The sequence below is a fragment of the Aulonocara stuartgranti genome, assembly GCF_965226115.1.
Source record: "Aulonocara stuartgranti genome assembly, chromosome: 3".
NCBI lineage: Eukaryota > Metazoa > Chordata > Actinopteri > Cichliformes > Cichlidae > Aulonocara > Aulonocara stuartgranti.
In genome coordinates, this window is record NC_138941.1 from 20,253,909 (window position 1) to 20,275,337 (window position 21,429).

Consider the following 21,429-nt stretch of genomic DNA (forward strand, 5'->3'; position numbering starts at 1 on the left):
ACAAAATCTGCCTGTGTACGTGTATTATCAGAAGAGTTTCTTTGAGCAGTGGGGAAGCAAGCATGCTGAGCTATCAGGCCAAAGCAGACACTTGTTACTGTTCAAAATGTGGCTGTGAGGAAAACAGGAGTGGGGAAACTGAGTATTAAGAGGCAGGGGATGGATGGGATGGTAGCTAGCGGGCAAGCAGAGGTCTGAACTAGGGCTCACATTTCAATCTGTGTCCCAGGGGTTGGAGAAATCAATGCACCTTAATCCTCCAATCCTCTGCCTGTCTGAGGCTAGAGAAACATTGCCTCCGCAAGATAACATTTTTCCTCTCCCTCATCATGAGAAGGCAGCGCAAACAGACAAACACACACAAGCACATGTATGCACACGCTCAATAAAACATACCGAACACAATCCACAAGATTGGGGGGAGGGGGTGCAAACAACACCTCAGAGATTGTCCAGATATTAGTCTAGCAGGCAAGGGCCAATATATCGAACCCTTCCTCCAAGGTGAGATGCTATTTGTCTGTTCAAAGCACAAAACAATAGCGTGACAATTTCATCTCTATGCACAACTCTGATTCTGTCTGCAAATAAGAAACATTTCATGCCTTCATATTTTCTTGTCTTAACAATGCTATCTTGATTATTCTTCCATGATTCATTTTTGCTATGCCCCGAGTTAGTCGGGCAGTAAAGCAGATAAGCTTTATTTATTCACTGAGGGGTTTTTTGCAAGAGACACCTGAGTACAAGCGACAAGTACAAATGTACACGCATAATATTACAAGTATGAAGTGATAATGCTTTAAAGTCGATCATTTAGTGCTTCCAATTTCAAGCTAAATTGCAGCTTATACAAACACTAAGCTGCAGAGTTTCTGAACTTGTAGCCGAAAGCTTAGATAGCAAAGCCATACACACACAGACGCAGGTTTACCGATGGCTTTTGCATATTAATGATGGCCAAATGGTTCAGATAACTTACAAAGCCGAATGTAACCACTGTCTGCACTGAATGGCAATGCTGCTGACTGCTGTGTCCAGAGCTTTAATGTTAGGGGAAACGGTATGAGAATACAGCATGGAGCGTACAGTTTGTGCTTTTGATCTTTTGTAGGAACTTGCTCTAAAAACTTTTGAAGGAAGTAGGAACCATCATCATTAGCTCATATTTCAGTTTCAAGAACCTTTGAGTAATGCAAGTGTATGGTCATTATAGTCTATTGCATGGAGCAGGACTGACAACCATCATGTCCAAACAACATTTTATATACATTTTCTTTATTTACTGTATTTATTTCTCTATTTATTTTATTTTGAATGCTGTGCATGGTCCAGTTATCGTAGAATATCTTCAGTTTATCATTAATTCTGTTATTAAGCATTGTGCTGTCGTTATGTGTCATGGCATGTGGTTGTACGCAGCCCTGTTTGTTCATTGTTTTCATTTTGAATTCTGCTTTTGTAATATTTCTCATCACGTCCCACCGGACATAGAGAATTCAATTTTGGAATTTCTTTGTGATTTTGCAACCATTTCCTGCATCTTACCCAAATATGTGGACTCGTAGCCCCCCCCCCCCCCAAAAAAAAACAATAAAAAGAGAGGACATACAGGGTTTTTCTGCAAAAGACTGCCAACTCTCTTAAAAACTATTTAACTGACTTCTGTTACATTTTTGGAAAATTAGACATTTTCAGTCAGTGACTAACAGCCTTTCCATTGCACTTAAAGGGAACTTACTGAACATCATAGGAGCCTGATTTACAAAAACATTGTCAAACCGACTCTGAGGTTTTCACATGCGAAGTCGTCATATAGCTCCCATTAAAACAACAGTGCCATTTGATTCATTACTGCAGACAACTGCTAAGTGGTTACAGTGGGAATGTGAACAAAACAGAAATATAACAAGAAAAATATGATTACAAGAAAGTAAAAGACACATATGGCATGGTTAACAATGTGCTATCCTTTGCCACAGACCAGCATGTGCACAGGATTCACTAACAGAGGTTATAAAAAAAACAGCTACTGTTACATATGCCATAAAACCACACGTTTCCTTTCCAGCACAGTTGTTACTATGAAATCTACCACACGGACAACAAAAACACATCTCCGATAACCGACTGCAACCTTGTTGTTGTTGCTGTTCTTGCTTTGCCAGCCTCCAGGTGGCTAAAAACGTCACCCTAGCAAATTCACACAAACAGTAACTCCCTCTCATTAAACACTGTTTCACTTTGTCAGAAGACATTACAACACATATGTTGCAGTGTTCTGCTTATGGATGGATGGATGGATGGATGTTGCAGTGTAGTCGAAATGTATTACTTTAAGTGCAGTCACCTGGAACATCTTTCCACGTCAAAAAACCAATTCTAATGTGTAACCCCTATAGACATGGTTACTAGTATTTTCTTGTTTTTACCTGGTATTATTATTTCCGACACCCCTTGAACACACTTTGATTTTCCGTAGTTCAGTGAATGCAACAAAAGCACGTTGCTGCATTAAGCTAGGCAAAACGGAGCAAGACACCGAGAGCAAATAACAAGCTACACAGTGAGTCTTTTGGTATAAAATAAGTGTTATAAAGTATTTTCAACAGTCTCTAACTTAAAGTTATGTACTTTTCAGAGGCCTTTATGTGTTTTACTCTCGACCAAAACCAGGCAGAGCGTGTATTTGTTTCTTGGGAATTCCGGTGAGTTACTAGAGATGATAAGTTAGCAGGAAAACTTATGCTAATTTTACATGTGGTAAACACTGCAACAGTGCGAATTCCGTATTGTCTAAAAAAAGCTAAAACCAGTCGGAGTACTTGAATCGTGTGTGAAATGGAATGTCGTATTTTATTTTATTGTCTATTTGATTGGGCATCTTCACAAATGTGCAAAACTAATGCAGGATGCACTTTTCTTTTAGCCATAAATGTTGTCCAGTGCCTTTCCTGCACTTTGTCATTTCAGTTATAGGTTAATACATGTAAATAAGTTATTTAAAACTAGTTACGTTACAAACATTTCATGATGTGATTACATATGCCTTAAAAAGGGGTATTTAAATACAATTGATTGTAATGCTGTAAAGCAATACAAATGGAATTCATAGAGACAGAACAATGTTAAAACGACAGTGTACTTGATTTTGAAAACTTTATGAGATCTCATTTTATTTAGAAAAACTGTTAAGAACTATTTTGTTTATTGCTCTGTACTGTATGTGCAGACTGGTTTTTTGTGATCCTGGATCTGAAGTGGTTCTGGATATGGATGGCGAGCCAGACCCTGTGAAAACTCTTGGCGAATCCAAAAGCAGTGTGGCCAGCTGTTCTGGATGCAGGAGTAGAGCTACAGTCTGAATTACTTCGAATCGCAGGATTTCAGATAAGCAAGAGCAAAAACTGCTTACTTCATACGGATTGTTTCTCTGGGAAACTATTGAACTCCCAATATCCTGCTCATCAGGAGTCAGGTCTAAAGAGACTACTTATTTTATTTTATTTTGTTGTTATTTTCAAAAGAGCGCTCTTCTCTGTTGATCTTCTGTTAATTTTCTATGCTGTTTACATTGGATTATTGCACCACTGTAACATTGTAATAAATCTGCCGGCTGTTCAACACTCAATTCTCTCAAATTTATTTTACTCCTCTCGAATCTAGTCTATAAGTTTAACCCTACTATACTAAGCAGGTGTTACATAAAAGTGGCGAGCCAGCCAGGAGGAGTTTGGCTATTTAATGCCTTTAATCCAATCATTGGCACACAGTTGGCAGTTTTATGACAATTTTTGCACATTTTTCCACTGAAGTAACATGGATGTCATTGAACGTGAACGTATCAAGGTACCAAATGCTGTACTAATCAGTGGGTTTTCTGGTACAGAGACTGATGAAGAAGTTGTTAAGTTTTTGCAACACTATGGTTCTATTGCACGAACAGTGAAAATTGCTAGTTCTGACCCTGACTTTAAAGATACAGTTATAGTTGAGTTTGAGTATGGCACAGCCATTGAGTCGATTCAGGGTGAACTACCCTGTCACAGAACAACATCTGACCCAAATGTAGTTCACAGCATCCAACTCTTATCCCCAATTTACAGTGCTAAGCTAACGGCTAGTACTACAGAGTCTTACCTTTCTAATTTAAAGGGTATTGCTAAGGTGAGTGGGGTAGATTATGAGAAAATGCTACTTAGTGAACTTAACAAACTTCAGGCCTCTGCTGGAGAAAGGGAGAGTACAGCCCCCTCTAAGGTCATTTCAGTAGATGACCCAGTCCCTTTAATACCTGGTTCTGTTTTGAGACGACCAAGCAGTGAAACTATCCCACCCACTCTGACCACTGACACCATCAATCCTTCCCTTACTGACAGACCAGCTCCTATTTTGAACCCTGAACACTTGACCACACCTGAAGTCCAGAGGGTCATTGTGGAGCACATTGTCAAAAGTACTGATATGTCCCAATCCTATCCAAGCTCTGTAAAATTCAGGTCCTTTTCTGGAAAAACTCCATGCCCTAATACGGAGGTTGACTATGACACTTGGCGAAGTCATGTTGAGTTTTATCTTGCAGATTCTTCTGTTCCTGAAAGACAAGTAGTACGGAAGATCATTGACAGCCTCTTACCGCCAGCTGCAAACATTGTTAAACAATTGGGTCCCTTGTCCAGCCTCAAAGACTTTTTGAGCTTGCTTGATTCTGCATATGGAACTGTAGATGACGTTGATGAGCTGTTCGCAAAATTCTTGAGTACAAACCAAAATGCTGGCGAAAAACCTTCAGCCTATGTGCACAGGCTGCAGACTACCCTTGACAAAGTTGTAAAAGGGGGAGGAGTCCCAGTTAGTGATTTCGATCAGCAGCTTTTGAAGCAGTTCTGTAGGGGATGCTGGGATGATAACCTAATCGCTAGCCTCCATCTAGAGCAAAAGAAATCCAGTCCACCCTCCTTTTCTGAGCTGCTTTTACTCTTGCGAACAGAGGAAGATAAGCAGGCAGCCAAGTCAACTCGCATGAAGCAGCACTTGGGAATTTCAAAAGTAAAGGTGCAGTCCAATCCTTTAAATGTTTACCCAACCACTGAGTTTCAAGCTGCTGCTGCTACTGACAGCTCCGCTCAAGCATCTGCCAAGAAACTGCAAAAACAAATTGCTCAACTGCAAGAACAGTTAAGTTCCTTAAAAGCTTCAATGGAAACCATGGTTGCAAAGAAACCTCAGGCAAAGTTCCCAAAAGCTGTAAAGAAACAGCAGCTAAAGGAGGCACAAACACAGAACTCTCCGTTGAAAAATGAAGGCTTTGGCAAAAACAAAAAGCCTCGCCCATGGTTCTGCTTTAACTGTGGCGAGGATGGCCATATAGCTCCCTCTTGTGACAATGAGCCGAATCCCAGTACTGTTGAAGCCAAGCGGAAAGAGCTAAGGGTAAAACAAAAAGCTTGGGAAGACCAATGTGACTCTGATTTAAACTAGTTCCTGTTTCAGTTGAGGGACAAACTGGAACTAGAAGCAACAAAAGTCCCACTCAAAACCGCCCAACAAAAAAGTGTTGTGTACGAACAAGTATGCGTCATTCCAGCTTTCCAAAGGGCTTAATTGGCAAGAAGTGCACAGCTAATGTCAACATAGCTGGAGTGAGTTGCAATTCTTTGTTAGACTCTGGGTCGCAAGTAACGACTATTTCACACTCATTTTACCAGAGACATTTGTCTGATCTTCCCATCCAGCCAATCAGTGACTTAGATGTTGAGGGTGCAAATGGACAAGTTGTACCTTATCTAGGGTATGTAGAAGTTCCAATTGGCTTTCCAAAGGAGTTTGTTGAGTCTGAGCCCCAAATTTCTACATTAGCTCTCATTGTCCCTGATTTACGTTCCAGCACAGACTTACCAGTTTTAATTGGTACAAATGCCCTTGATGTTTTATATGAGGAACACTGTAGGGATACTCCTATTTCATCAGCTGTCTATGGCTATAGTCAGATTTTAAAAATCCTTGAACATAGACATGAAACAAAAAGCACAGGAAAGCTTGGACTAATGACACTGAAGGGCAACACACCTTACGTAATACCAGCTCATGAAAGGGTTTGCCTAGAGAGTTACGCCCACCTAAATTCACCAACCACTGACAGATGGGCAGTTGTAGAGCAGCCAACTTCCTCAGCCCTTCCGGGAGGAATCTTTGTCGATTGCTGCCTTATCACAGTGCCACGTCAAAGTCCTTACAAGCATCCTATTTGGATCAGAAACGAAACCGATCATGACATCATCCTTCCTGGCAACTGCGTTCTTGCTGAACTACACATTGCAGACCAAGTCCTTGAAACTCAAACCACGTCGAGTGCAAACTCTGCAGGCTGTTGCAGCCTGTCTGCAGACTCATGTTCATTACCCAGTGACCAGTTGACCTTTGATTTTGGCGATTCACCTCTGCCCAAGGAATGGGAAAGTCGGGTCACGCAGAGTCTTAGTGCCTACCGTGACGTTTTTGCATGCCACGATCTCGACTTTGGCCATGCCACTAAAGTTAAGCATAAGATCAAGCTTAAAGACGAAACGCCTATAAAACAGAGATCGCGGCCCATTCATCCAAATGACTACGAAGCAGTCAGGAAACACCTTAAAATGCTTCTCGATGCTGGGGTAATAAGACAGTCAGAATCTCCCTTCTCATTCCCCATCGTTGTAGTCAAGAAAAAGAATGGTGAGGTACGCCTCTGTGTGGATTACCGCAAGCTTAATGTGCAAACGGTAAAAGATGCTTACGCGTTGCCAGACCTCGAAGAGACCTTCTCCGCCCTATCTGGTTCAAACTGGTTTTCTGTCATGGACTTGAAGTCAGGCTATTACCAGATAGAGATGGAGGAGGAGGATAAAGCCAAAACAGCCTTCGTATGCCCACTGGGGTTTTATGAGTTCAATCGAATGCCCCAAGGCATCACAAATGCTCCCAGCACCTTTCAGAGGTTAATGGAGAGGTGTATGGGAGACATTAATCTCAAGGAGGTACTCGTCTTCCTAGACGATTTGATTGTTTTCTCAGACTCCCTCGAGCAACATGAACAGAGGCTAAAGCATGTTTTGGACCGTCTTCGTGAATATGGCTTAAAGTTGTCCCCGAAAAAATGTCGCTTTTTCCAGACATCAGTTAAATATTTGGGCCATATTGTCTCCAAAAATGGTGTGCAGACTGATCCTGAAAAGGTTGCTGCTATCAAGACCTGGCCAGTGCCACAAAACTTGAAACAGCTGAAGTCATTTTTAGGGTTCACAGGCTATTATCGTCGATTTGTTAAGGACTATTCAAAGATAGTCCGGCCCTTAAACGATCTCACATGTGGCTATCCACCTCTCAGAAAAGGCCAGAAACAAACAGGCACTTCTAAATATCTCAATCCTCGAGAACCCTTTGCAGACAGATGGACACCTGTTTGTCAGTCAGCCTTTGAATGCATTAAGGAGAAGTTAACATCATCCCCTGTATTGGGGTTTGCAGATCCAAAGCTCCAATATGCTCTGCACACTGACGCTAGTACCACGGGCCTGGGTGCCGCTCTTTATCAGGAGCAGGATGGTAAAATGCGCGTCATTGCCTATGCTAGTAGGGGATTGACACCAAGCGAGACCAGATATCCAGCTCATAAGCTAGAATTTTTAGCTCTGAAATGGTCCATTGTCGAAAAATTCCATGATTACCTTTACGGTAACGAGTTCATCGTTGTAACGGATAACAACCCGCTTACATATATTCTGACCACGGCAAAACTTGACGCAGCGAGTTATCGCTGGTTAGCAGCGTTGTCTACCTTCAACTTCCAAATCAAATACAGAGCTGGGAAGGCTAACCAGGATGCCGACGGCCTATCACGGAGGCCTCATCAAACTCTGGCTGCAGATAGTGTGACATTGGAAGAGGAAAACAGGATTCAACAACTCACCTCACGCCTTCTCGGATCCCTTCCAAGCTCTAACAGTGTATGCCCTGACACTGTAGCAGCTATATGTAATAAGCATCTTCTCAATGAGAACAGTGAGAACTCACCTTGTGTCATTCTGGTCGAGTCCTTGGCTATGAGTGCTGATGCCATTCCTGATGCATACAGTGATGCTGAAACATCTGGTCAAGTAGCTGCTCCCTTGTTTTCTGAGCATGAGCTTAAAGAACACCAAAGATCTGACCCAAGCATAAACCACGTCATTCAGTTACTAGAATCTGGTGCTGATGTTCCATGCGAAAACAGGTCTGAAACATTTGACATAAAACTGATGCTCAGAGAATGGAAACGTTTTGAAATGAGAAATGGCCTTCTGTATAGGAAACGACAGTGTGACTCAGTTACAACTTACCAGCTTGTACTCCCTGTCTCTCTTAGGTCTACTGTTCTCAAGCTGCTCCATGATGATATGGGTCATATGGGGTGGGAGAGGACTCATGATCTAGTGAGGGCAAGATTTTATTGGCCTAAGATGGGTGCTGATATTGAGACTAAAATAAAGAACTGTGGTCGTTGTGTTAGAAGGAAGTCCTTGCCTGAAAAAGCAGCACCACTGGTTAACATCAAAACCACACGCCCAATGGAATTGGTGTGTATGGACTTTCTTTCTATTGAACCCGACAGTAAGAGTACCAAAGACGTGTTGGTCATCACAGATCATTTCACGAAATATGCAGTGGCCTTGCCCACCCGAGACCAAAAGGCAACCACTGTGGCCAAAAATCTTTGGGAAAACTTTTTAGTTCACTATGGGTTCCCCGAACGCCTCCATAGTGACCAGGGGAGGGATTTTGAGTCACATGTTATTAGGGAATTGTGCTCAACCACAGGCATTAAAAAAGTAAGGACCAGTCCTTATCACCCGAGAGGTAACCCCGTTGAGCGATTCAATCGCACCCTGCTTGGTATGCTGGGCACTCTGAAGGATGAGCAAAAGATTCATTGGCGTGATTTTGTCAAGCCTCTTACCCACGCCTACAACTGTTCAAAGAGTGAGGTTACCGGGTTTAGCCCTTACGAGCTAATGTTTGGTCGAAAACCCAAGCTACCAGTCGACCTTGCCTTTGGGTTGCCAGTTACAGGGGACTCACCAACATCCCATTCCCAGTATGTGCGCAATCTGAAAGCTAGGCTTGAGGAAAGTTACCAGATTGCACTCGAAAACTCCAAGAGAGTTGCTGAGCGAAACAAGAACAGGTTTGATAAAAAAGTCAGAGAGTCCACACTTCAAGCTGGGGACAGAGTCTTAGTCAAGAACGTTCGTTTGCGCAGTAAACACAAACTTGGCGATAAATGGGAACACATGGTGTACCGTGTTGTTAAGAAACTGGAAAATGTTCCTGTGTATGTGGTCCAACCGGAGAAGGGTGGTGGTCCGAGCAGGACTCTTCATCGAGACCTTTTACTTGCATGTGGTGATCTCTCAGACATTGAGGATGAGGTTGAGACAAAGCCCAAACCTCCACGTCGACCTAAGACTCGGCAGAGCCCTTCTGAACCTAAAGATACAGAAATGTCAGAGTCTGAGGAGGAGTATGAATGCATTTCAGGTCATCCCTCAATCCAAACCGAGACGTTTATCAGGATTTGTGACCAAACTCAAAACCATTCCAATGTGCAAAATGAGACAACAAGCTCCGAAATTCAAAATGATCCATGTACGCTCGAAAGTGACAACTCTTTGCTTCAACCAATAGAGACAATCTCGGACAAGAATGACCATGGACAGGGAAATCAAACTGAACCTGAACTGCTGAATGAGGAATCTCACTCTAACATCATGGGAGAGAATCATAATGTCCAAGTTCCAGGAGAACCAGATGTTGAGATAGAAAACACAGAGCATAGTGAAAATATCACTGACCAACATGCTGAACAAACACCTGAAATAACTTCTGAAACACCTCAAGTGAGAAAATCTGAGAGATTAAAGCGACCCCCAGGACGGTTTCATTATCCCCAGTTGGGTCAACCCCTTATATCCTTTGCACAACGATTTCTGGATAACTTTAACCAAGCTCTTGAGTCGTTTAGTAGCTATGAAAACACTCAAATCTATGATGTTTAGATACATTTTAAGTACATGAAGGCACTCATGTTTATTCAAAGGGGGAGGGTGTAACCCCTATAGACATGGTTACTAGTATTTTCTTGTTTTTACCTGGTATTATTATTTCCGACACCCCTTGAACACACTTTGATTTTCCGTAGTTCAGTGAATGCAACAAAAGCACGTTGCTGCATTAAGCTAGGCAAAACGGAGCAAGACACCGAGAGCAAATAACAAGCTACACAGTGAGTCTTTTGGTATAAAATAAGTGTTATAAAGTATTTTCAACAGTCTCTAACTTAAAGTTATGTACTTTTCAGAGGCCTTTATGTGTTTTACTCTCGACCAAAACCAGGCAGAGCGTGTATTTGTTTCTTGGGAATTCCGGTGAGTTACTAGAGATGATAAGTTAGCAGGAAAACTTATGCTAATTTTACATGTGGTAAACACTGCAACAGTGCGAATTCCGTATTGTCTAAAAAAAGCTAAAACCAGTCGGAGTACTTGAATCGTGTGTGAAATGGAATGTCGTATTTTATTTTATTGTCTATTTGATTGGGCATCTTCACAAATGTGCAAAACTAATGCAGGATGCACTTTTCTTTTAGCCATAAATGTTGTCCAGTGCCTTTCCTGCACTTTGTCATTTCAGTTATAGGTTAATACATGTAAATAAGTTATTTAAAACTAGTTACGTTACAAACATTTCATGATGTGATTACATATGCCTTAAAAAGGGGTATTTAAATACAATTGATTGTAATGCTGTAAAGCAATACAAATGGAATTCATAGAGACAGAACAATGTTAAAACGACAGTGTACTTGATTTTGAAAACTTTATGAGATCTCATTTTATTTAGAAAAACTGTTAAGAACTATTTTGTTTATTGCTCTGTACTGTATGTGCAGACTGGTTTTTTGTGATCCTGGATCTGAAGTGGTTCTGGATATGGATGGCGAGCCAGACCCTGTGAAAACTCTTGGCGAATCCAAAAGCAGTGTGGCCAGCTGTTCTGGATGCAGGAGTAGAGCTACAGTCTGAATTACTTCGAATCGCAGGATTTCAGATAAGCAAGAGCAAAAACTGCTTACTTCATACGGATTGTTTCTCTGGGAAACTATTGAACTCCCAATATCCTGCTCATCAGGAGTCAGGTCTAAAGAGACTACTTATTTTATTTTATTTTGTTGTTATTTTCAAAAGAGCGCTCTTCTCTGTTGATCTTCTGTTAATTTTCTATGCTGTTTACATTGGATTATTGCACCACTGTAACATTGTAATAAATCTGCCGGCTGTTCAACACTCAATTCTCTCAAATTTATTTTACTCCTCTCGAATCTAGTCTATAAGTTTAACCCTACTATACTAAGCAGGTGTTACAAATGCATTAATAGAAGAGCATAAGAGGTGAATACAAAATATCAGTAAATGTGTTTTACAGTGTTTTATGGATTGGGAAACAGGGCCAGTGTGAACTGTAAGTGCAGGAGGACTGTTGGCTACAACCGGCATACTTTTTTTTCCTGCACTATAAGCCACACTTAAAATCCTTTAATTTTCTCAAAAATCGACAGCGTTGATGCTTTATCAGGTGTAACTATTAAGTTCAACATCCAAGCATCCATGAAAACAAAATTTATTAAATTTAACGGAGTTAGAAGTTAGCTCACTAGTTCCACCTAAACATGATATACATGACTAAGAGATTTCTGAAAAAATTTAAATGTACAGCTCTACCGTCCCTTTCGACATAAATGAAGACAGAAAACTAAACAGCAGTGACATTTATAGGGTTACTGAAGCTTGGCTAGCTGGTATAAAATGATATGCTAGCGACACAGCTATGTTAGCATAACATAAACACAGTGAAGCTAGAGGATGAAGGCTAACTTTTTTTCACTCATAAAAGTTAATGTGAGGGTTCCCGAGGGTTAGGGACAAATGCAATCGCATGGCGGGATGCTGTAAACGGACCAAACTTCAATCAGGAGAACAACTGAGGTAATCCATCCACAATACAAAGGTTAGTCATTAATATGCTGCAACAACATGGGAATAGAGCAGCTGCAAGAGAATTCAGCATTTATGAATCAATGTGGATTGGAGGAAGCAAGAAAAATGAGTTGACTTATCTGACTGTTTTGTTTCGCTTAATGCGCCTTATAATCCGGTGCGCCTTATGGTCCGAAAAATACAGTATATTAAGTAAGTGAAAACTAGCACTAATAACATTAAAATATATTAAAAGGTAAGACTGTAAAAGCACTTAGTTAAAGATGCTTAGTTAAACCAGCCTGTGCAAATTTCATTCAATTTGTATAAAAAAATATAACAACAGAAGTCTTGAGTGTTCAAACTTTTTGATAAGCTTCAGCTCAGAGCGCTTGGAAAGCAGATAGTAGAGGATAAGAGCAGACACGAAACTGGTAATTAAGTTAAGAATCAAGCCCTTAACAGCTTGCCTGTATCCAGTACTTCACTCAACAGTGTAACAGCCAAACTGCACCTGTGTGAGTTCATTGTGGGAAGCGAGTCTCTGAGTGTGTGAGAGAAGCAGCTGCAGCAACAGAAGAGTGAATGCCATTAGCAGTAGTTACTTTAATCAGCCGTAAAGTGTGCGGATAAGCAGAGTAGTTACCGAGAGGGAAGAAAGAGTGATAAACTTTTTAAAACTAAAACTCATCACCAGTATAATGTGACATCTGTAATTCTGACTCGAGGTGATTATAACAGTGAATATTTTGTCATCTGAGTGAACTCAGAGCCATGCTTTATAAGTTCTTTCTTACCACCAAGTTGATTCGAACAGTGACAACCAGTTTTAGCCAGGAGGGGAACTTGGCAATGATTTTTGTGATGAAGGATGCAATGGTGTCTCCATAGTCTGGTTTGTGGAACTCCGCTTCATTCAGCCCGTCTATTAAGATTATGTAATCTTCCTCTGGAATCCTTCGCTCTGCAAAGACATTTACAAATAAACTAAATATTAAAATACTATGAAATGAGATTAGTGGTCTCATACACGATGAAAATGAAATAGTGCAATATACAACTACAGTGTTTTACCTTTCCGAAGGTTGGCCAACGGTTCCAGGACTCCTCTCCGGAAAGCAGCCATGGGGTCTTGGACACAGGAGCGCAGACTGAGCATGCTCTGGAGGTGGGGCTCTTTCAGCAACAGCTCCCGGTACGCACTCAGTTGATGAGCTCTGCACAGAAGGGCTGCGATGCTGTGCACAAATTCTGGGACCAAGCAAGTGTACGTGTTATCTGCCTGGCAATAATGATAAGCCACCACCTGGAAGACAAAAGGAACGAGAACAAACGCGAGTGAAGCCATTGCTTTTTGAGAATCAGGAAGAATTAAAAATATGATTCACTGACTGATGGGTACATTTGATAACTTTAAAGCGTTTACAAACACCAACATCTCTGGTGACTGAAAAACTACCATGACAAAGTAAGTAAGTGAGGCTTTTGATACCAACAAGCCTCCATAAAACTACATATTATCTCTACAATGTCAAAGACATGATTTTATCCTTTCATTATTTCACACAGAAGGGATGATGAAGAGATTGGGCAACGGATGAAAAGCTATAAAAAGAAGTGAGTAGATCCCAGGTGGATATCTAAAGGTAGAATCTTCTGTACCTGAGCAGGTTTCCGCAGCATTCAAAGGAGGTCTGATTTAAAAGGAAAATGTAGGGACAGAGGTGGAGAAGAAGGAAGATGACTGTACTAATTACAGTCCAACCTGGAGGAGCTGACACACTTCCAGGCCCACAGGAGGAGGAGCAGGTGATCGGTTCCTCTGACGGCTCAACCTCAGCTGTTGCTGTTTAGTTCTCCACAGAAAACCGATGACCAGCTTCTAGAAAAATGACTAAAGCCTCAAGATATGAGACTTTTTTTTTTAACATTTAGCATCAATAAATGTTTTGGACCCAAACTTCTCCCCACAGCACAGATCTAAATGCATATTTATGGTTCTTTCTTTTTCAAATAATAACATATAACTCACATGCCAATAAAGGCACAATTAAAGCTAGCGCAAATTAGAAAAGAGGGAGGTAAGATTTTAAAAATTATAGCTGAACTCCCTGGATGTATATAACCCATCTTTAGTAAGGAAAACATGTGACATCCAGTCAGAAGATGGACCAACTGAAACAATAACACAACCACTGATTCACATCTTCTCCAGAAACTGTCAAAAATCACGACCACCAGAATTTTTCTCTGATGTTATGCTTTACCCTAAAAGCAGCAAACGTCTGAGAGAAGTCCGAACACTCCTTTCTGTCATTTTTGCGTCACGCGTTTTTTGAGCTTCATCACAAATGTGACATAACAAAGAGGGAAACTGATATATTGAATGCCTATTATTGTACAAAGTCAAGTAACCTGCTGTGTGCATGAACACAACTCTTAATAAGCCCCCTACTGCAGTGATGATTTAATTTAGCATACAAGTCACGCAGACTACCGCCTCATCAATGAGCAATACGAATCTCGACACACGATGATGCAAGGCTCTGCAGTCAAACCTCGGTAGCTCATCTGCTGGCAAAACAATAAATGCATTTTCAGAAATGTTACCTAAAGGCACGTCTCGATAATAAGAATAAAGCAGAAAGGGTAGTAGCCTCAGTGCTCCTGTTATGAGACCACTTTTAAATCAATGATTAAAAAAGCACTGGCAGAATCTGACAGAAGCTGCTCAGCGTTGCATCACACATCACAGGAACAGAGCCCCTGTGAAGGCGCCTATTGGAAACACTTTTCACCATAATTGGCTCAAGAGATACTGCTTGAGTTTCACAGACATTTACATGAAGCTCACTGCATTACCCTAGCTGTCTGGTGCATGAACTGTCCCCTTTGACAGGGTCACTAATTAGGAGGCCTCCCTGACAGGATAAGAGTATTAAATTCTAAAGGTGTTAGAAGGACAACAGGTTGTAATCAGTACCATTAAACGCAGCAGAATCAGTAGGAGACGTCACACCCACTGAGAAAGTCCTTCACAAAGCTGCCACCTATTAAATTACCTTACAACCTACCATCACAGCACTATTCAAACTCAACTGACTACAACAGTGGATCACAAATCTTCTCTGAATCCCGGTGGCCCCCAATCATCTTTATTAGACCTGCTACAAGGCAATAGCAGTGCCAAAGTCATCAAATGGTGCTTTTAGCAAGCAGTATTTCCAAAATGTAGTGAACGTGCACCTGCTATGTGACTGAACCCTCAGCAACACAAGAAGAGGTGGTGCGAGTAAAGATGCGGGAGTGAAAAATCGACAGAGAAATTTCAGTGGAAACAGAGCGAACAATTCCAAAACTAAAATAAAAGAGTCGTAGGCAAAAACCGCACACTGCATCGAGAGAGGAACATTTTAAAGTGAAACATCGAGGACTTGTCTGTCCACTTCACAAGTCTGAAAGAGAAAGATGTGCAGAAATATGCTCAGTGTCTGGTATGCATGTTTGGGGGGGGGGGGGGGGTTTCGGTCACAGACAAGTGGTTAACAATGTTACTGACGGTGTGGGGGAGTAACAGAACACATGTAAAGCTGTTACCGTGCAGTACTTTATATCTTGTGAAAAATGTTGACAAGCTTATACAAGAAAACACTTAATCTTCTGCTCAACAGCGCTGACACGTAAACTTCCCAGAGAGGCAGTATTTAGACTTTATTTTGCGATCCTTGTAACGCCAGAAAAATCAACAGATGGAATATTCATCTGTCAAAAAAGTAAGCACTGTCCTCAGTAGTCAGTGTTGCTCCGCTTCATGGAATTTTGAGGATCCTTATCATGTTCAAACATCCCAGTTCAACACTTGAACAGGCGGCCTTACAATATATTTAAGCACCTATTTGAAGTTGACACAGGAACGGATACCAACCAGTAATTAAGCAGTAGTAGTGCCATACATGTCGGTATAACTGATAGCCGCCTAGATAAATGGTGTTGCTATTTGAAACGTGTGTTGATGTTTGTAAATTCCTAAATGACGTCTAATATTGATGAAGCTGGCTCTGTTTGACGTTGGTGTGTGTTTACATTCTGTGCTCTCAGGTCATGGCTGACAGGGCTCGCTGTGGGTTGTTGCTCCCTGAGGAGGTTCTAATCACTGACTAGTAAACTGCAACCTACCCTTATTGTTATGTATAATTTTATGCATCATTCAACAGAATATATCACAATTATCTGTGGTCACTATTAAAGAGGAGTTTTCAGAAGTCAGACTGAAGCTGTTGTAGAAGTACTTGGTAAAACCTGAGATGCTTTTTGGTCGATTTTCCTTCTTTTTCCTTTTTTTTTTTTTAAAAAAGAAAGGAAGAAACAACAAATCCATCCATCAAAAACAAAAAATAATCTACTCACTGTTGAAAATTGTTAAAATTACTTTTTTGATCCAGTGCACACACCAAACATTTTTTCCCTGAGTAAACACCACCATAACTAGTGCAATCTTTTTTCAGCTTCTTTGATTCCTGCTTCTTTGTTACTGTGAGCTCTCTTAGATGTTGAAAGGCGCACCTTTGCAGCCAGGCGTTTGACAGCCTCCTCCCTGTGCCGCTGCATCTCGGGAGTTCCTGGGCAACTGCTGGTCCTCAGTGTGTTGGCAGCACTGGATGGTGGAGTGGGCTGTGGAGGCTGGCTGAGAGGAAGTTCTGTGCTTTGTCCTGGGCCAGCTGGAAGACATGCACATGGTCACCAATATATAAAGTTATTACATTAATATAAACTAACATCTCTCTATATATGTATATGCTAGCATTAATAACATTAGTTGTGTGTGAGGGCATTCTTTTGTAAGGTAAATGTAATATTAGTCAACTTGATTTTATATTGCCAATGAATATATAATTACTTCCCTCCCACACTTTGCAAGCTAATGTTGAAATGAAATTATAATAACATTAGCTAAACACGAGCAGTTAATGTAGTGCTCACATCCAAAGGCAAATACTAAAACTAATTACTTTTCGGGGAGGCGCTGGGACTGTTGGAGGCGATCTGACGCATGCGTCCTCCATGGCAGCTCAGCGCCACAAGTCGGGAGATGATGGCCGTCTTCCCATACCCCACGCTGCCCACCACCACAGCACCGTGGTTCTCTGTGGACTCGCCGGCCTTCAGGACATCTTCCAGATGCTGAAAGAGCCAATCTCGGCCCACAAACACAGAATCTGTGGTGATGCTGGGAACCTCGAACAGCAAAGGTTTGAGCATGATGTCCACGGGTTTGTAGGGAGCAAAACGCGCTGAAGGAAACGGGAAAAGAAATGAAACAGATTAAAATTGTTTACACTACTTCTATTTTTTTCCCCCATGTCTCCGGGAAGTTAACAAATGATTACTTCTTTTAAATGCTGGAAACTTTACTGTAATAAATCGTTTTCCGTTGCAGTTAACCTACAAACATGCTTTGAGCATCTCCCGCATTCTTCTTCCCAGAAGGAGCCACATACATGAAAAACCCTGAACACTGTAGAGGATACATTTTCAATTAAGTGGAATCAGAGTGAAGACCTGAAAGAGGACTCTTATCTGGTCTACTTCAGCACTAATTAGATCTCATAACACTTGTTAACTAACATCACTAAATGACTGCTACCTTTAGTGCTAATGCACCTTTCAACATTACAACTATCACTGCTGTTAGCTGCTAGTGTTTTCACCTTGCGAGTTTGCCTGTGTTCACAAAAGCCTATTGTAATTGGAGGGGCAGTTGAGAGTGTTTATATTGGCAGGTGTAGGTCTGTTTATGTTTCTAGTGCCCTACAATGAAACCAAAAAGCGAACGAGCTGGTTCTGAGACACTTGAAATGATCACCACCTTCTACTATACCAGCAAAATAAGTACAGTGTTTGAAAAACTCTAACTTGAGCAAAAGGAGTATCGACGGGAACTAGAAAAAGAGTTATCTTTTATTAACCTCTCTTTATTGGATCCCCTTAGATTTCAAATCCATCTTCTTGAATATAAAGCCCCTAATGACCATGACTTGCTTTTTCAGTATCCTAAGCCGGAATGACAAGCAGAGGCTAAAGCTGCTTCGCTCCTGTGGAACCAGCTGGCTGTTTAGGGTTGGGAGCCAAACCCAATCTCTAATTTTAAGATTAGCCTCAAAACCTTTCATAGATTTATAGTTAAAGCTCGCTCAGCTAACGTCTGAATCACCCCTTACTTATTATGCTGCGACAGGCCTTTGCTTTCAGGAGGCCTCACATGGTGCACCGACATCCTCACCTCTTCTCCATTTCATTGTTCATGCATGTCAGTTTGTGTATTCTCTCTCCCACAGTTGAAGCTTTTCTCCTTCTCATCTTTTTTTCCCCCTTTCTTTTCACTCTCCTCTCATGGCAATCAAACGAGTGCTGCTCATCCCGAGTCTAGTTCTGTCGGAGGGTTCGCCCAGTCAAAAAGGAAGTCACTAAATGTTGCTCAAATCAGAACTGTAAGGTCCTCAGCGTACTAGGTTGAGTTTCCTAAGATGGCACATGTTGGGATTTTTGCAATATATGAATACAACTGCAATGAACTGCACTGAAATGTTGACCTACTGTTGCAAAATTTAGGTAAAGGTGGTGCCATCACACCCAAATCTGAAAAACAAATACCATAAATCATATAGATAGGGCTGGATCAGCTGACCCTGAATCCTCCCTTAGGTATGCTGCAATAGGTGTAGGCTGCTGGGGGATTCCCATGATGCATTGAATATTTCTTCTTCAGTCACCTTTCTCCCTCAAGATGTGTTAATAGACCTCTCTGCACTGAATCATACTTGTTATTAATCTCTGGCTCTCTTCAACAGCATGTATGTTATCCTGTCTTCCTTCTCTCTCTCCAACCGGTTGCTACAGATGGCCGCCCCTCCCTGAGCCTGGTTCTGCCAGAGGTTTGTTCCTGATAAAAGGGAGTTTTTCCTTCCCACTATTTCCAAAGTGCTTGCTCATAGAGGGTCATATGATTGTTGGGTTTTCATCTGTATGCGTTATTGTAGGGTCTACCTTACAGTATAAAGTGCCTTGATGCGACTGTTGTTGTGATTTGGCGCTGCATAAATAATACTGAATTGAGTTGAACTGAATCTCCCATAAAATTTATAGAAAAGAATCCAATTGTTTAAGATTGTTGCGTATGTACGAATCCATGTAGAAAAAACCTGCTCAGAACCACTGACCATATGCTTATGTATCAGCTTCATGTTTGAGACTGAGTGAAAATGAAAGAGGACATTTTCAAAAGGAAGACTAAATAGTCTGAGTATATATCCAGTGATGACTTATTCAGTAATTCATGTTCCCATGAAATATTTAATCTGCAGGATCTCTCAGAGGATTCAAAACACATAACCAAGATAAAAGTTAGCTGGGAAAAAAGGCATGATTTAAAAGCCAAAAAAAGGCTTTTGAGGATAATGTTAATACCCATAAGTGCTGCATTGTTTACATTGCAGTGTTCAAGTATTTGCACAGTTTTGTTGTTGGCTCTGCACTCAGACGTGGTACTTTGGAAACTTCAGAACTACCGTTGGCTGCCTATTAACTTCAGGGTTTTTCAGAGTCATACCACATAACATTATCCTATGTACTGCGATATTTTACACGTTTATTTTACAAATATCTCCCCTGAGTGCCTACAGCAGTAGTATGAATAGCCCAGTCACCTTTAGCGTCCTGAGGGGGCCTTCCTCCTGTATTATGCCAGGGTAGGCGAATGGATGTCCGGAGGGGGGTATTGCGCTGTTCATCAAGAAAGCTCAGGTCTTCAAGCTTTGTGGAACTGGTGGCTGTAGACAAGAGAGAAGACATACACACACACACACAAAGAGTGAAGCTGACAGTCTAGTACCTCCCGAGTACATTTGTCATCACAACTATAAAGAGAAAGACAGAAACACACACTAGAGTAAAACCTTGTGGCACTTATGCCATGTCTGAGGGTGGATGAGTGAGGAAAGAACAAAGCCAGTGCGCTCTGACATTTGCAGGGGCAGTGTGAGCAGCTACCAGCATATACTGTGGCAGGAAGAATAGCAGTATTCTAAAGTCAAGAGCAATATGCACCGATTCTCTTTGATTTGAGCTGACAGCTGGACACGATATAGCAATGAGAGGTCCATCCCCACAAGCACGCCTGCTAGGCTGTACGGAGAGGGCAGATTACCTTTACCTTTCATAAAACTACAACGAGTTATAGAAATGCTTCACCGCGGGTTTGGCACTCATCACTGTCAATCTACAGGACGCACAGGTGTAATCTCAGGACTTTTGTGTACTACAAACTACAATATCTGTAAGTCATTTGACGTGAAATGAAATAATAAAATTAATTAAAACCAGATCACAACTTGAGTTGTTATGGAGTTCAAATCTACTGAGATTTCATTAGGATTTAGCTTCATTTTGAAGCAGAGAGAGAACAAGTCTCAAAGCAGGCAATGATTTCCATCCCCAAACACAGGATATCTCCTGAAACTACTAGTCTACAGATTAAAACCACTTGATGAGCCAGTGATTACAACTCAGCTTTTAATTTGAAGTCTAAGACACGGTCTGTTAACATAATAAAAATGTGCATTAGTGCGGCGAGGCCTCTCCTCCAACTGCTGCTCGTTTTTCAACTATGCTATCGCCGTTGCGATCCACGCTCTCCTGGGCTTAGTGAAGAGCAGAATCAAAGCCTCTCTTCTTCTTCTTTATCAATATCAGCTGGGAAAGACTGTCACTAACGCTCACTTCACTCCCTCACTCGGTCGCTAACTTACTCTCCGGAATGTCCCGCTAATTAAAACCGGTCTGCTGGCAACGGGAACTGAGGAAGCTGCCATCAACGCAACTTTGACTGGAACAGGAGAAGGGCCTGATGTTACTTTTACTGCAGTGCATTGTGCATACACAAACATCTACACTGGATAAAGCTTAAGGAATTGCAAACAAAGAGAAAAGAAAACAATAAAAGCAAACGCGCATGACCTGGAAGACCTTTTGCTGTAAAGCAAATGCCACCTTTCATCAGCTACAACTACTTACATCTAAGACCAAAGCAAGGAAGGATGGTGGGAATTCTCAAAGCCCTCTCTATCTCCCCAGTGACGAGATACTTGGGCAGGCATACAGTCAAGTAGGCAGGGTGTAAACTCACAGCTAAATCTCTGGAGAGTGTTCCCAGTGGACGAGGGCACAAAAGCGATTCCTCCACCCCGGTGCTCCCATGCCGGCACTCTGGCAGCCGAGCCGAGTGCTTGGCTGCTTCCTCTCTAGTGTTCAGTCAGTCACAGCACCCACAGCATTAGGCACTTGCTAAATGAACGCGCTGCCTTCCAACAGAGCATCACCCTCT

At 41.6% G+C, this 21,429-nt stretch overlaps 2 protein-coding genes and 1 long non-coding RNA gene across 3 annotated transcripts in view; 1 reads left to right on the forward strand and 2 right to left on the reverse strand.

The window, feature by feature from the left end:
* LOC309700493 (uncharacterized protein) overlaps nucleotides 1–21,429 on the reverse strand; it is a 2,098,293-nt gene that overhangs the window by 1,964,699 nt on the left and 112,165 nt on the right. The window lies entirely within an intron of this gene.
* The window catches only part of LOC309698086 (protein TANC1-like), a gene marked incomplete at both ends in the record, with an annotated part of 36,869 nt that overhangs the window by 838 nt on the left and 14,602 nt on the right, over nucleotides 1–21,429 (reverse strand). The window contains 5 exons of the mRNA XM_082520359.1: nucleotides 12,848–13,014; nucleotides 13,125–13,356; nucleotides 16,614–16,768; nucleotides 17,060–17,341; nucleotides 19,754–19,876. Coding sequence (XP_082376485.1) covers nucleotides 12,848–13,014; nucleotides 13,125–13,356; nucleotides 16,614–16,768; nucleotides 17,060–17,341; nucleotides 19,754–19,876 — 959 coding nt within the window. The remainder of the gene's footprint in view (nucleotides 1–12,847; nucleotides 13,015–13,124; nucleotides 13,357–16,613; nucleotides 16,769–17,059; nucleotides 17,342–19,753; nucleotides 19,877–21,429) is intronic.
* Nucleotides 2,392–3,631, forward strand: LOC309701405. The gene is made up of 3 exons (XR_014274973.1): nucleotides 2,392–2,566; nucleotides 2,642–2,708; nucleotides 3,233–3,631. It is a non-coding gene; the product is annotated as an uncharacterized lncRNA (long non-coding RNA).